Raw genomic sequence first — 15,831 nt, 5'->3', positions numbered from 1 at the left:
GCCATTCGCCCCTTTTCTGGAAAGTAAAAAAAAAACAAGAAATAAGATCTGTGGCAAATTTCACACGCAGCTCAAATTGATTTCTAATTAATAGCCTTCACCTTCCTGGAGGCACTATGTGGGATAGAATTTCCTACATATATTTTTACCCACCATTTAGGGAGGTTGGGGAATAATGGGATGGTGGTGGTATTAGACATGCAACGGAAGTCAAATTATATCTGATGATTACCCCTCTGACAAGGTCAGGAAGAGAGAAAAATTATTTTGTGTAGAAAGCGATGAGTTTATTGCTCTAAATATGGACGCAAGCAAGATGGATAACGGCCAACGGCTAAAATACAAAATCCTTTAACCCTTGGAGGATTTTGCTGGCCAAAGTGACCAATTCGACATTTTTTAAATCGTCACAGAATCAAATCTCTTAAAAATATCATGTGTAGGGAAGTTCCATTACTTCAATATCGTTGAAAGAAAACTTGGAAAAATATTTTCTTTAGAGAGAAAATCAAGGTCAAAGTTTTGAGGTTAGAAACCTCTATTCTTTGGTGTTAAATCGTCGAAAATAAATTATTTTTTAGCATATTGTGACAAATTCTACATTTACATGAGTAAATGTAGAAAAAGAAAATATTTTCTTTTAATACAAAAATTTAGGTCAAAATTTGAAGTTAGAAATATGTGGTCCTCCAAGGGTTAAAAAGAAAATGTTTTTTCTAAATTTTCTTTCTATGAACTCCATCTAATTGATTTTTTCTATACATAGATGTAGAAAATAATCACGAAATGTTTAATCCTGCAAAATCCTCCATGGTTAAATTTGATTTTGCAAGCTTAATTGCTTTGTTTTTATCTTATTACCTTCAAGAATTCCTGATGTCTTCCTTCCTGATCACCTTCCTCTGTTTCTTCACTCTTCAGCATCCTCAGCAACAGTGGAAAAGCCGGAAAAAACATTTTTTTTTTCACTTTTTACTCTTCACTCATTGATCCTGTAACCTAACACTTCATGGCTTACTTGAGTTGAGCTCCTTGAATTTACGAATGATCTTCGGAATCTTACACAATCTTCACTTTCTTTTCGAGGACATTAAATTTTTAATAAACAAAAAGATAATTTAAAAAAAATAAACATTTAGGGCCCATATTTTTCGATTGATTACCCCCCTTCTAATGAAAAAATTTCTTTGAATTGTCTTTTAGGATAAAAAAAAAGGTGTTTTGCCAATTAATAGAATCAATAAAATAAATATAAAAATAATATTCTAGACATAAATTATGTACATATAAGTGTTATGTATTTATGAAAAGGAAAGCGAAGAAAAATTGTAAAAATCAAGTTTTTTCCTTGAAACTAAATGTGGAAACATAAGACATTTCCCCTGAAATTCCTCATGATTCTCCGCAGTTATGCGTTGTTTGCAGTCATTCATTGGGATCGATTGTCAAAATTGTTTTCTTTTATTGTACAACGCATAAATTCGTGAAAATTTCTTTACAAAAAATCATCTGAGAATTACATAAAGAATAAGAGAAATATTTAGTGAATAATGGATCTTCTGAAAAAGATTATGGGCCTCAATTCTGGTCAGGAAGATAAAAATGAGAAAGGGTATAAATTGCAAATAAAATAAATTAAAAAAAAACTGAAGAATTCTTTGTAAAAACCATGAAAAATTCTTTGTTTTTGCAGGAAAAAGAAGGTTCCACGGGATGATTTTAGAAAGCCCATTTGGTTTGAGGAGAGTGAAACAGATGACGAGCTGTTTGACAATGGAAAATTCTTCGATCACCGCATCTTTACTGCCAATCCAATGGAATTGGAAAAGCACTTTGAGAAGCACCTGCAGGATCTCCTTAAATCATATGATGACTTCCACGCAGCTGGTGGAGAGCAAATAAAGGAGGATTTTGGTGAAAAATTTCCATCCTTTTGGGGCTCTTTTGCTCCAAAAGAAATGGACAAGGATTTAGATAGTGAAATCCGGAATTCTGGGAAATTAACAACAATTCTCGATAATTTGCCACCAAACAACACCCCCCAGAAGAGTCTTCCGGAGAAGCAACAGCAGCAGCACTTAACTGATGAGGAAAAGATCATGGCTAAAATTCATGGAACTGAGGTGAAGGAGGAAGAGACCAAGAAATTCGGCAGCAATCCACGGTATGCACCACCCAAAATGACTCCTATGCATCCCAATTTTAAGTCTTCAGTCCCTATTACTGGGGGAAATAAATTTTTCGGGCATAGCATCATTACTGAGACAGTTCGCAAACCCGATGGGGTGAGTTTTAGAGATTTTTATGCATTTGCAACTCTTCCACACAAAACTCCCTAATTTTTGTTTTCTCTTTTAGAGCATTGAGTCCCGGCGTGTAGTGAGAGATGTGGATGGAAATGTTAAGACCACAATCTCCAGGACAGTAGGTGGTGAAACAAAAACTGTGACCACCTTCAATAATAGAACAGAAGGTGATCAGAAAAAGACTCCTGAAGGCAAAGACGATGATGGCAAATGTGCAACGGATAGAAATTTATTTGTATCCCCCAATGGGTATACTCTCCCCAAAAATCTATGGTGATTTTCAGCCCCATGGGATGAGGGTGGTCTTCTAAGAAAAATATTTGTTTCTGTTATTCTGCTGGCCACACTCCTAACGTGCACATAAGCTTCATTGTAGTACAAAATGTGTAGAAAAAAATTATTGCGTGATGAAATTAAAAAAAAAAACAGCATAATTTCTGAATATTTATTCTTTATTCATTATTTGAATTCTTTCGATTTCCCGCCAAATGTTACTGCTAAATAAAGTTTCAAAAAGCTCCGCTGGAAGTTTTTGGCGCTATTGGCTGAGGACAAAATGAGATCTGATGCACGCTATTCGTTTTGCGACAAATTTTCAAAAAAATCCAAAAGAAAAGTCCCCGTAACAGGCGCAGGGGGTCCCAATGAAGCTCCCTGTTGTCAGGAAGAGCTGGAAAATTGCGTAGGAGCGAAGAAAATTGTCTTTAAACACCGCCGGAAAATAATTTCGGCGTAGTACTCCAAATTTTCAATAATTCAAAAAAAAAACGACGAGTTGCATCCCTAAATTTTTACTGAAGCTCCCCGGGGGCCCCCGAAGCATTCCCAGCAACCTTTGGAGCCCTAAAAAAGTGTTTTGCAAAAAATAAATAAATACAACAAACTCAGAGAGCTTGAGCTTTTTTTGGGACACATTAATGTGTGAGCACTCACATGGTGGACACAAGAAGTATCCTTGGAGAATTCTTGTGAAATTCCATTGTGATTAGTTGAAGGGGATTTAATGTGTGACAGTGTTTTTTTTTAACTAAAAAATAAAATTTGACTCTATTAGAATTTGCATTTAAAATTTGTAAAATAAGTAAATCAGCAGTAGAGTGAGAGTGCACAACAGCAGTGAAATTTGCGCAAAAGAATGGCAAATCGCACCCAGCAAGATACCTCACCCGTGAGTGTGACAATCGCATTTTTTTCCTCCTCCTTGCGCTTTCTCCAAACAGGACAATTTTTGGCCTTTCTACATGCCGAGACGTGGGAAATATGCCCCAAATTACGTCACGGTGGCCCCCTAATTGAATTTATGGTCAATTTTTGTAAAGAAAATCACTAAATTGCAGCAGAAAAGTGAGAATAAAATTTGAGTGATTTGCTGTTGAACGAAATGTCAGTCATGGCAGCCTTCGACAGCGTGTGTGGTGATGGCATCTTGGTGCTGTCCGGAAAAGAAGCAGAGAGAGGGAAGATTTTTCAATTTCATGACGAAATTTTTTGTGTATTTTCAGTCAATTATTGAAAGAGTGCGATCTCGCGTGTCCGGATGGTTTTCACCCACAAGCAGTGGTAGTACGGAACAGCGACAGCAGGGGAATGGCAATCTCCGGCGACGCAGGGAATCAGACACAGGAAATGAACCGGTAGCAGCAGCAGATTATGATGAACAATATGAGGCACCACCAGTCAAGAAGCTCAAATCCTTTATTGTTACTGTAAGTTTATTTTCTTTTCATTTATTTTGAGAAGAAAAAGAAGTCGGCCCAGTAGAGCAGAGTGGCAAAGCAGACGGTCCAAGTGTCCGTTTGCTCTGGTTCGAGACTCGGTGGTGTTCGATAGGCTGTAATGCAGATATGAAAAAAGATCTTATTCGGTCAGGAATATCCCCACTCGTTCCCACCAGTGCAATATCACAACGAGAGGCAATTCTTGAATTGATATTGATTGCTCTGCACCGTTGCTTGTGATAAAACTTATGAATGAGGAATATTCCTAACACAAAGTCACGTCAGGTCGGCAGCCGGTCATTAAGTGTTGTTTGAGAAGAAAAATGAATAATTTTCTTTAATTTTTTTTTACAGCAAAATACAGTAGAACAGTGCAGTCAGGGTAGCGCTGCTTCTCGTCGCACAATCTACGACTACAGTGGTGTGCAGCAGCAACATCAAGATACCCCCCCGTATGCTTTTCTACGCTCTTCCCCACTTATAAGACATCCACCTTCACAAAAGTCCCAACTAAATCAAGTTGTTGTGTCTCCTGACATGGATGACGAAGAAGAAGAAGCAGATGAAGGACAAGAAAATCCACAAATTGTTGCATCTCAGAAGGAAAATGTGGATGAAGATGAGGAGGAAGAGGACGAAAGTATAGCTAATGGGAATGATGAGAGTGCTTCGGAGAGTGGTGCAAGTATTAGTAGTGCCAGCTGTAATATTTTTCCTCCAACAAGAGCTAATGCATCATCATCCGGCGGCGGTGGGGGAGGTCTTCGGGAATCGAGTTTAATAAATTTTGGATCTCACCTTCAGTCGAAGAAATCCCTTTTCTCCGATAAGAACATATCGATTTCAATGAGTTCCCTGAATAGTTTGTCGCAAAAGCGCCAATTTAATGCTTCTCTCTACGGGAGTACGTCAGCATTGAGTGATAGTCGCCTCCTGAGCATACAATCCCCATTCTATCGTGGTAGAACAATGTTTGGTGGTGCATCTGCATATTCTTCTTCTTCTGCCCATGGGGGGATGCGTCTAAATAGCCCCCTTGGGAGTCGTCGTAATCAAATACCACCGAGACCCTCATCGAGTCTCTCGAACTTCTCAATGTCTTCAGCTAACCAGCTTACGGGGCAGGGGGGGACACGTGGTGTGAGTGAAAGTGCAAATGGGAATGAAGATGAATTGCCACTGTCGAGTACGGCCAAGAGGATTCTCGAGGTGATGAATCAGCTATCAGGACCACTGTCGGATGTAAGGAAGATGGCTCATAGTAGCCTCAGTGGCTTCAGCACAACCCAATCACACCCACCAATGACGCCACACCACCGTCAACGATTTACAGAACAAGATATGGAGGCTAAGAGAGCAATAAGATTGCAACAGCCCAAGACCCCGTACTCCAGATCCACCACTGTGAACTATTCAATGCCACCAATTACCGAATTGCAAGTCCCATCAATGTCACAGCTATTGCAGATGAAGAAGTTGCAAAATCAAACGGAACAGCTGCGTAAATGCGCCTCTGAGACGAAAAGTTCGCTCAATCGGGTGACAGAGTACAAGTTGCCGGACACAAAAGGTGGTCAGAGTGGTGATGCGGAGGGTGCTAAACACGTTAATAAGATACGAACAAAAATTTGCAAAGTTCGCGAAACTCCGCAGGATGACGTCCTACCGCTTGTCCAATTGCCAGACGTTCAATTGCCCCAATTGAAGTCAATACCGAAATTTGATATTTCATTTCCCTGTGTGGAGAATAAGAAGAACAATGGATCAACTAAAGCAGCAGCAGCCGATGAAGATTTGTGTGAAATTGATGATGAAGTCAATGAGAATTATTTTGCATTCTCTAAGCCAATTGTTGTTGGATCACATCGTGTGCAAGGAATTGGTACTGGAATGTTTAATTACAAATTTAGTGAACCCATAAATCTGACACAAAAGAATGAGAAGATCACAACAACCTTCAATTATGCACCGGAACTGGCAAAGAAGCTTCCACAGCAGAAAATGTCAACGGGAGACTTTTTGAATGTAATGAAAGCCCCCGAGCAGCAAACCCTGAAGATTGGGAGTAGTGTCTTGGAGGCACTAAAAGCATCGCCCCTTTCGCACGCAACGGGCACGTTGAAGAATTCAAAGAATGACGATGATGATGCTTCGAAGGAGGTGCTGCCAAAAGCCACAAAAGATCCGCTCAATGTGGTAAATTCATTTGGTAGTCAATTTAGAGCTTCTGCCGACACGTGGGAATGCACAGCGTGTTTGGTGCGTAATAAAAATGCAGAGATAAAGTGTATTGCCTGTGGGACGTCAAAGAAGACAGATACTGGTGCAAAAGCAACTTTGTCATCATCCAATTTGACCGTAAATGCCGCAACATCGGGAAATTCGGGATTTTCTGCCATTTTGCAGGCTCAGAAGAGCAAATGGACGTGCTCTAGTTGTATGGTACAGAATGACAATACCAAGGAAAAGTGTGTATGTTGCGAACAACCAAAACCATCAGAGGTTGATGATAAGACGACACCAAACAAGGCTCCTTCTGTACTGGGAAAAGCACCAACAATGTCAACAGATGCTGGCTTCTGCAAGTTGGTATCGGAGCAGAAGGCCAAATGGGAGTGTGCAGCATGTATGACGAGGAATGAACACAGCAAGAATCGTTGTGCTTGCTGTGAACAACCAAAACCAGGTGCTGTGGCGGATAATGTTCCCCAATTTTCCTTTAGTGCAACCCCATCGACATCCTCGAAATTCACATTTGGCATCAAAGCACCCGTGGAAGTTGCTTCTTCGGCAGAAAAGGATGTTGATGGATCAACAAAGACTGTAACAACGACAACACCATCATCGAGTGGTTTCATCTTTGGTGCCATTTCATCGGCAAAAGGAAATGAAAAACCAGCATCAAGTGATGCAGCATCAAAAGTTGGCTTTATTTTTGGGAATGTCGCATCTACAGCTGCTGCTTCTACAACAACAACAACATCAACGTCTGCTAATATGGTGTCTTCAGCTGCCCAGGAAGCACCGAAATTTGTCTTTGGAGCCGCCAAAAGTAATGTGCCTGCAGAGGCTACAAATAAGTTTGTGACACCCTCTGTAGCATCAACGACCACAACATCCGTTGCAGCTTCCACAACAATTGGTGTAACGTCAACCGCGAGTTGTGGTGGTTTCAAGTTTGGGGTTCCTACATCTGTGACATCAACTGATGAAGTCAAAAGTGTGGTTACAGCCGCCAATCCTTCGGCTCCTGAAGCACAACCAGCTACAACAACATCTGCCACATTCTTATTTGCCCCATCTGCAGGTACTCCGGCAGTAGCAGCAACAAAAGAAGCAACGAGCAGTGCAGCCAAGACGACAGAAATACTTAAACCCAAAGCTTCAATTATCTTTGGAGCACCATCAACTACGTCAACTACCACCGTTGTAACACAACCATCAAATATCTTTGGTAATTCCTCGTCATCGGTGTTTGCAAATACAACTGGGGGAACGGATGTATTTTCAACAACTTTCAAGAGTTCCTCCACAACATCAACACCAACTTTTGGAAATACAGCAACCACCACCCCGAAGGCTCCGGAAGAACAACCAAAGAAGACAGCACAACTTTTTACCTTTGGAAGTGTTGCTGAACCCGCTGCCAGCACCGCAACTACTACACCGGCAACAGTAAATCCTCAACCGGGAGCTGCTTTTGCATTTGGTACATCGGAACAGAGTAATAAAACAACAACAGGGAGTACACCATTCATTTTTGGTGGAGTTGCAAAGGCACAGCAAGATGATAAATTTCAATCGAGCGGTTTTCAAGGATTCGGTGGATTTGGTGGGCAATCATCACAAGTTCCAGCGCAATCGGGTTTTGGGTCGATTGCTCCAACATTTGGAGGAGCTGCAGGCGCCACATCGGCAGCACCCTTTGGTAGTGGTTCAACAACACCAGCACTGTCATTTGGAGCTGCATCTGCAGCACCTACCTTTGGAGCAGCGGCTTCATCGGGAAATATTTTTGGGAGTGCTACGTCATCACCGCCCACGTTCAATGCAACACAGGGTGGATCAGGTGGAATATTTGGAAATAGTAGTGGAAGTGCTGTCAATAAAACACCTGCTGTTGCTGCTGCTACACCCTTTGGTCAATTGGGAAGTCGTGGTTTTGATGTCAATGACAGCAGCATTGAACCATCTACAAAGAAGCAACAGCCATCATTTGATTTTGGTGCACCAAAGGCACAAGAGTCATTAAATGTAAGTCATTTGTCGTTATAAGGTTACCACCTCACCTTACATTCTGATCCCGGAGATTTTACCTACCCTAAAAAGTCTGAAATACTAAAAATTACGTCGATCTCGTTAGGCAATGAAATTTTTTTTATATATTTTTTTTATTTAGAATGTTTTTTATTGTTTAAAAAATTGTGTCGGTTTTTTTTTTGTAAGTTTCGCTTTTTTCGCGAACTTTTTTAACATAAGAGATCGGCTTGAGTTTTTTTTAGTGAGTTTTAAGTTTACCTAAACCAGGCAAGAAGGTTCCACTTAAAAACTTAAGCCTGACTTAAGAAACAAAGTCAAGCCGTTTAAGACCAGGCCTATTTTTCTTTAAGCCGAACCTTAGTTCCTTTAAGTCAGACTTTTAAGACGCATTCAAACTCAGTTCAGCCTGATCTAACCTTGAAAACTTAAAAGCCTGACTTAAAGAAACTTAAGTCTAGTCTACAATAAAGGCCTTGCTTAAAAATCTTAGAACTGACTAAAAACTTAAACCTAGTTTGAAAAAAAACTGTTATCTGACTTAAAGAAGTTTATTCCGGTTTAGAAAAGCTCAGATCTGACTTAAGACGATTTTCATTTGGCTAAAAAAGAGAGAGACAGAAAATAAAAGCAAAAAATAAATAAAACCGTTTAAACCGGAGAAATTCATCCTAAACCTGCAGCCCGGAGATTATACTCCGAAACCCAAAGTCTCCGAGTGAAACCCCTAAAGGTGGTAACCCTATTTGTCGTAGACTTTCGTCTTTACAACAGACTAAACAAACATTTTTTTTAAATGTTTTTAGGCCCCATTTTCCTTTGGTTCAAGCAACAACAATACTCTGGGCGCACCAGTTGAAAAGGCAACGTTCAATTTCACAGCTGGGGCCGCTCCGAATTTTAATTTTACCGGTTCATCGCAACAGGTGAATAAAACTTCTTTTTCTTTTAATAAAATAAAAATAAAACTAATAATTTTTTAATTTTTTTTCTAGAACTCATCCCAACCATTCTCTTTCAATGCCACACCAACAACGTTCAATTTCGAAGCTGGAAATTCAGAGGTTAGTTTTACACAATTATATATATTTTTTAACACTTTTCAGCGTTTTTTTTTCCTGTGTGAATATTCAATTTGATAAAAGTTTTATTTTTTGTTGTCAAGAAAATCATAAAAAAATTGATGCATCATGCATGTAATTGTGAAATTGTTAAACAAAAAAAAAAGAATGAAGTGAATGAAGCTTAAAGCTTAAGTGTTAATTAAAGTAGAAAATTAACCCTTTTGCGTTCATTGGATCATTAGGAAAATAAAATGTTTTATGTTTAAATCTACGTATGATCTAAAAAAAACGTGAAAGGGTTAAGAGGGGTCTCTTTTGAGAGCTGATGAAATTATTTTTATTATTTCTCTTGGAGTTTTTCTTAAACTTGGTTTTCCGATGTTGGCCACATTTAAAGACTTATTATTGAAGAGTAAAAAAAATCATTTTCCGCCAACTTAGATGTGACGCCATCTTGAAATTTTCCTCAAAACACAAAGTTAGGTTTTTCTCAGGATGTACTGGATGGATTTTGATGGGGTAAAAAGCAAATGAAAGGGGAAGCATCAACAATCAATGTACCAGAACAGATTTTTGAATTTCAACTTTGAAGCTGAGAAAAGTAGAAATATATTCTTGTGCCCTTTTCTTAGCTTCTAAATGGAAATTCAATTAACCGTTCCGGTACATTCTTCCTGATCCTGTGAAAAACCTACCTTTGTGTTTTAGGGCAGTTCTGTGGAAAAGTCGGAAAATCACAAGATGGCGAAAAATGATTTTCTTACACTTCAATAATTAGGCTTCAAATGTAACCAACATCGGAAAAACAAATTTAAGAAAAACCCGAAAAAATTTCACCATTAAAAATTTGTAAATTCTAACAATTTTCCCAAGAGACCCCCCTTAAAGGAAAGAACAGACTAGATATATCAATAATTTGTTTTTTTTATTTCTTTGACTAATTTCAGACTGGTACAAATGCACCAGCTTTTCCAATTGGTGGAACTAATTTGTTTGCGTAAGTACTAATAATTTTACTTTAAAAAAAATTGTATGTTTTGTGTTTTTTTTACATAATTAGACACCTTAAAGTGTGTGCGTGTATATTATGCAGATGTTTTTTTCTTAAATCTTATGTATAAGTAAATATCAATATATAAATGGAATATTTTAGTGCAACTCCTGGTCAAGCACCGCGGAGAAAAATGCGTGCTGTACGTCGTATTCAGCGGTAAATTGTCATAAAATCACAAAATGCCGAAGCATTAGCCAATTGTGTGGTAAAACGGAAAATTTAGCAAAGGATTTAACGATGGGCGACAACACCAACAAAAAGATGTTTGTAAAAACAGGCTCCTCAGTGTATCACTACCGGCAAAAAAGGTTCACCAATAAAAGAGATTTCTCAAAAATAATTAACAATAAGAGTGTTAAGCAGAATATTCATTTGGTATGCACCACAACTTCCAAAAGAAATAATTTTCATAATAAATATGTTAAAATCAATAATCCATCATCTTCAATGGGGAAGATTCTTGTGCCAAGGAGGAGGACAAAGTTGTCCATGCAGCAGAACATTGATAATAGAGGAAGTAAATATCGTTATATTGCTCCGAATTTTACAAAAAAAAATAAACAACAAGTAGGTACTTTCATGGAAAAAAATGTTGTGCAACAAGAATAAACATTTACATCAAATTATTATTTATAAAATAAAAGAAAACTCATGAGACAGGAAAATTATATTTAATTTTTTTTAGTGGAAATTTAAAAGAAAACGTTTGATTTAATATAAAATGATGAAATAAACCAAATTTAAAGGAGGAACGTCAAAATTGCGTAAAAAAAGATGTAAAAGCATAAAATAAAAAAATGATGAATTAAACTGCACTATATGTATTATTCTCCATATTTTAGGGTTATATATACATAATAGTCAAAGGACAGAATTTTTTTAACGTATGTTATATGTTCAATTCGATATGACATACCTACTAAATATACATATATTATGGGTATATAGAATCTTTCTATATCTATCTGATCTATCTACTTATAAATTTTACAATAATTAATAAAATAAATGGAAAACTTTATTCTTTATTCTTATGTATATGTGTGAGTGAAAGAAAAGAAGATGAAAAATAAATCGATTACATAGTGTAAGAAAAATATAATATTTAAAGGATAAAACGCAGCATTGGAATAAATATCATAATCATATTTTGCAGATTAAAAAAAAAAGAATATTTTGTAATAATAAAACAATGGCTAAACAATGAGAATGGTTAAATGAAGCAAGATTATTGAGAGAGTGAGGAAAGGAAGTAGAGTTATGTTCAAGGAATTAAAAATATATATATAATACATAAAAAAATACATACATAACTATAAAATAAAAAAATCAGGATAAATATTAATTCATTATTATGTATATTAATAGATTAGGAACTTTAGGATTAATTTAAAAAAAAAAAAGAAAAACTATTGTAGGATGCTTTAATGACAAAATAAAAATATTTTTTACCATTTAAATGGCAGTAATTTTAAACAATTTTGCCTTACTTCTGAAGTCAATCTTTAACAAAAAAAAAAAAAAAAAACTTTGAAATTTTGACTCCAGAATTCGGGTCACTATATATGATTTTACATACCTAACTTACACCTATCTTTAACTCTATTAATGGTAGTTAATAATTAGGGTTTGTGCTTAAATTAATAGATGTTATGAGAATTTTATGTATATTAATATTAAATTTAATGGAAGAATAAAAAAAATTATTGCCATTGTTAAATGACTAAAAAATATTTATTTGAAATGTGATTCTTTTTTATATTTAAAATATAAAAAATGATGAAAGTTTATTAAAAAAAAATGTGTACCTTCAAAATTATGTACATATAAATTTTTTGTACGTAAATAACGATTGTAAAAAAAAAGAATGAAAAATGTTTAATATTCAGGCATCCTTCAATATGTGAATATTTGATTATGTATATAAAAAATACATAATTAGATATGATAAAATAAATAAAATTAAAAAAAGGAAAAACATATATTAGGTAAAATAAGAAACTTAGAAATATATGTATTAATTAATAAAATGAAATTCCAAAAAAAAAACTATCCTTTCTCATCACATTTATACTGTCCAGGAAAAATCGTGAATGTGTCGTGATGGAAGAAGAGAACTGTTCACGGATATCACGAACACGTCATGCCTCGTCCACTGATCATTTGGAAATGGGAAAACTTTTGTGAGAGAAGCCTTGAGACGCAAAGAGATCAAAGCGCGGGAATTTACTGCAGTCGTGACACTCTCTATCGCTCAAACCATCTTCCAAGGTTGAACAAACACAGAAATATTCTGGAACTAAACTGCGGCGATTTGGTGTCATTTTCGGTAGATATTCTATTGCCTTTTAGCTGTGATTTAACATGCCAAATTTATGCAATTTACTCTAGCAGTGTTAAGCTGTGCAAACGAGTGAATTACTAAATGATAAAGCTTAGTTAAAACTTACTTATGTGCTAAATCGAATAGGGTCCATCGAATTCCACTTTTGATCAAAAGAATATTCCATTTCGATCAGGAAAATCTGTCATTTTATTTTGATCAGGAAAATGTGTCATTCGATCAGGATAATTAGCAATTGATCAGTGAAACAGGTTTTGAGATCAGAAGAATAATACTTTCTGGTCAGAAAAAAACACTTTGGTCTAAAAAATATGAAAACATAATCAGAATAATGATCAGAAAAATATAAAAAATTAAAATATGAACTAATTTTTGTCAAACATACAAAATTTAAGGGAGAATTACTTTCTTTGGGTATGCTGTTGATTTTTTTTAAAATATTTTCTTTAACCACTTGGAGAACAAAACTGGTAATCATTGCCAATTCGACTCTTTTAAATCGCCATAGATTAAAATCTATGCAATTTATCTTGAAAAATGCTACATTTACATTATGTGTAGGCGACTTCAAATACTATAAGTTCGTCAAAAGAAAAACTAGAAAAACGTTTTCTTTATAATAGAAAATTAAGCTCAAAGTTTGAGGTTAGAAATTCATGAGCTCCAAGTTAACTTAACACCTGCGAAAAAATTCAACAGAATACTCGAAGAACTCAATTCTTCCTTAAATTTTATATTTTTGAAATTGAAGAAAGAATCACAGCTAAAAAGAATTCACATGATCATTTTTTATATTTTTCTGTTCAAACTGACATATTTACACGATTATTTGTCATATTTTCATGACCAAAGTTCTTTTTTCTTGATCAATTGCCTATTTTTCCTGACCAGAAAATATTATTCTTCTGATTCTAAACCCGTTTCACTGATCAATTGGAACATTTTTCTGACCAAAAATATCGTTCTCCTGACCAAAACGAAATATTCTTCTTATCAAAAGCAGAATTTTCTGATCTAAAGACTTGATCCAATCGAATACATACATCACAGTACATAATATAAAATAAATATTCTTCTTGTGTCGATTTTTAAATTATTCCTCAATTAATAAGTATACGATAAATGGCTATTTGCAGATATATACCTTCCTATATATTGTTCTAATCATAAATCCGCCAAAAACATCTAGTTTTTGATTGTAAATCAAAGCTGATGATCGAATTTTAAGGTACTAAAATCAGATAAAATTTATTAATTGAAAACTTAAATCAAACTTTTAACGGAAGAAGAAATAAAATCATTTATTGGGTCACAAGAAAGTGTCTTTGATTTTTTTTAATTGTTGTTGAGGAAGTCTAAACTTTTGGAGAGTTCTTGACCTATAAAAATATATGTAATGTAAAGTTATCGAGGGACAAAATGTTGCGGTTCCTATACCCAAAATTTGAGGTTTTAGCTGTGTTTCTTTCAGACACAGCTTTTGTGTACCGAGCAAAATCGAAAGTCGTCAGATCGGGCTCAAACTTGGGATGAGCACGAATTAGGGTCCCCACATTCCAAAAAACGTATGCGCCAAAATTTTTTTTTTCCGGCCGGCCGTCCGTCCGTCCGTCCGGCCGGCCGGCCGGCCGGCCGGATTATAAACTTAAATTGCAAGAGAACGGTGATAGATAGAGACTTGCGGTCAACGGCAAAGTTTAAATATCGACCGGAAGACATCCGATTATGATGTCAAATCCACCCCCCCACCCCTCCGTCCGCCATTTTGAATAACCTCAAAATTTTGTTTTCGCTATATCTCAGCCCCTGTAATAGCTAAAAATCTGAAATTTTGATATGTTGTAGAGGCCATCAAGAGCTTTCCAACGATACCTCATTTTCGAAAATCGGTCAAGCCGTTTAGTCAATATGGCCACCACAATTTTTCATCGAAAATCGACCATAACTCGAAAACGGCTTGACCGATTTTGATCAACCCGGGGTCAAATGAAAGATCTCAACAAACCCTACAACTCTCCAGAACATCCGAAGTTTCAAAAGTGACCGCTAGGGGGCCAAAAATCAAAAACAAAATTTTCGATGAGTTTTCGATTAATATCTCGAAAACGCCATTATCGATTTGCTTCATTTTTTGATATGTTATAGCTGACTATATTATCTAGCTCCATGCCAAAAATGAAGAAAATCTATGTCGCCGTTCTCGAGATATAGCCTTCCAAAGTTGGCATGTCATATCTCGTGTTCTACAAGTCCGATTTTGATCAACTCAGGTGCAAATGAAAGGTTTCATGAAGCCCTACAAATGTCTAGAACATTGCAAGTTCGAGAAATGACCGCGAGAGGCGCTAAAGTCAAAAAAAAATTTTCGAAAATTTCGAACTCGAATATTTCGAAAATGCTATTATCGATTGACTTCATATTTTAATATATTATAGTTGAGGTTAAGACCTTTCCAACGATAGCTCAAACTCGAAAATCTATGGAGCCGTTCCCGAGATATGGCGTTTTAAAGATTTCTTGCGGGATGACTTTTCAACTTTTCCCGACTTTGCACGTATTTAAATGAATTTGCGTTCTAGTTTGCTCTCACAAAATTGGTACACTGAAAGAAACACAGCTCTCGTAAGCTTGGTCAGCTTACCAGTACATTTTCTTTTTATTACAACAATTTTATTTTTTTGTGTGTGTTAATTAGTACACGCATTTTATGATTGTGTCTTTCTCCTGCCAAAGAGGTGTTTTGCATGTAATTAATTTCGCCTTGAGAACACTTAGAAATGCCTAAAAGCATGGCGAGGAATCATTAATCCAATTTGAGAGGGATCGATTTTGTTTATTTGTTTAAACTTGAAAATTTTTCTTTGTACACATAACTTGAAGGTTGTTGGGTCATCGATGGTATCGGATTGGATTGAGTGCGATTTATGTGTAATATGTACTTCCTAATGTCCGTGGAAAAGCCTTTTTTATTGCAGAGTACATAATGATGAATTTAAATGAAAAAAAATGTTAAGTCTTTTGGGCATATTAATGAAAGTCTACGCAGTGATATCTTCTTATCAGTTGTATGAGCGACTCTTAGACGAGT

General features: G+C 36.1%; 2 protein-coding genes across 3 annotated transcripts; both read left to right on the top strand.

The window, feature by feature from the left end:
* Positions 1–1,412: 1,412 nt before the first annotated feature.
* Positions 1,413–2,740, top strand: LOC129791364 (uncharacterized). The gene is made up of 3 exons (XM_055829509.1): positions 1,413–1,612; positions 1,694–2,285; positions 2,359–2,740. Exons 1-3 carry the CDS (start codon positions 1,551–1,553, stop codon positions 2,581–2,583), a joined length of 879 nt encoding a protein of 292 aa, XP_055685484.1. The 5' UTR covers positions 1,413–1,550; the 3' UTR covers positions 2,584–2,740.
* A 528-nt stretch (positions 2,741–3,268) lies between these two features.
* Positions 3,269–11,214, top strand: LOC129791310 (nuclear pore complex protein Nup153). Of its 2 annotated transcripts, XM_055829410.1 has the most exons (7): positions 3,269–3,474; positions 3,809–4,012; positions 4,379–8,278; positions 9,088–9,207; positions 9,277–9,345; positions 10,293–10,342; positions 10,499–11,214. In XM_055829410.1, exons 1-7 carry the CDS (start codon positions 3,442–3,444, stop codon positions 10,557–10,559), a joined length of 4,437 nt encoding a protein of 1,478 aa, XP_055685385.1. In that variant the 5' UTR covers positions 3,269–3,441; the 3' UTR covers positions 10,560–11,214. The 2 variants fall into 2 exon arrangements, with proteins under 2 accessions (XP_055685385.1, XP_055685384.1); XM_055829409.1 differs by lacking the exon at positions 10,293–10,342 and having other exon boundaries at positions 3,280–3,474.
* Positions 11,215–15,831: the final 4,617 nt, after the last annotated feature.

This window comes from Lutzomyia longipalpis, chromosome 2, assembly GCF_024334085.1.
Source record: "Lutzomyia longipalpis isolate SR_M1_2022 chromosome 2, ASM2433408v1".
Taxonomy (NCBI): domain Eukaryota; kingdom Metazoa; phylum Arthropoda; class Insecta; order Diptera; family Psychodidae; genus Lutzomyia; species Lutzomyia longipalpis.
This window is presented reverse-complemented; position numbering and strand designations above follow the sequence as displayed.

Coding starts and splice junctions, on each gene's coding strand:
- LOC129791364 (XM_055829509.1), top strand. CDS start 1,551: ATGGATCTTCTGAAAAAGATTATGGGCCTCAATTCTGGTCAGGAAGAT. Junction 1,613..1,693: donor GAAGATAAAAATGAGAAAGG/GTATAAATTGCA, acceptor TTGTTTTTGCAG/GAAAAAGAAGGTTCCACGGG. Junction 2,286..2,358: donor CAGTTCGCAAACCCGATGGG/GTGAGTTTTAGA, acceptor TTTCTCTTTTAG/AGCATTGAGTCCCGGCGTGT.
- LOC129791310 (XM_055829409.1), top strand. CDS start 3,442: ATGGCAAATCGCACCCAGCAAGATACCTCACCC. Junction 3,475..3,808: donor CCCAGCAAGATACCTCACCC/GTGAGTGTGACA, acceptor GTGTATTTTCAG/TCAATTATTGAAAGAGTGCG. Junction 8,279..9,087: donor AGGCACAAGAGTCATTAAAT/GTAAGTCATTTG, acceptor AAATGTTTTTAG/GCCCCATTTTCCTTTGGTTC.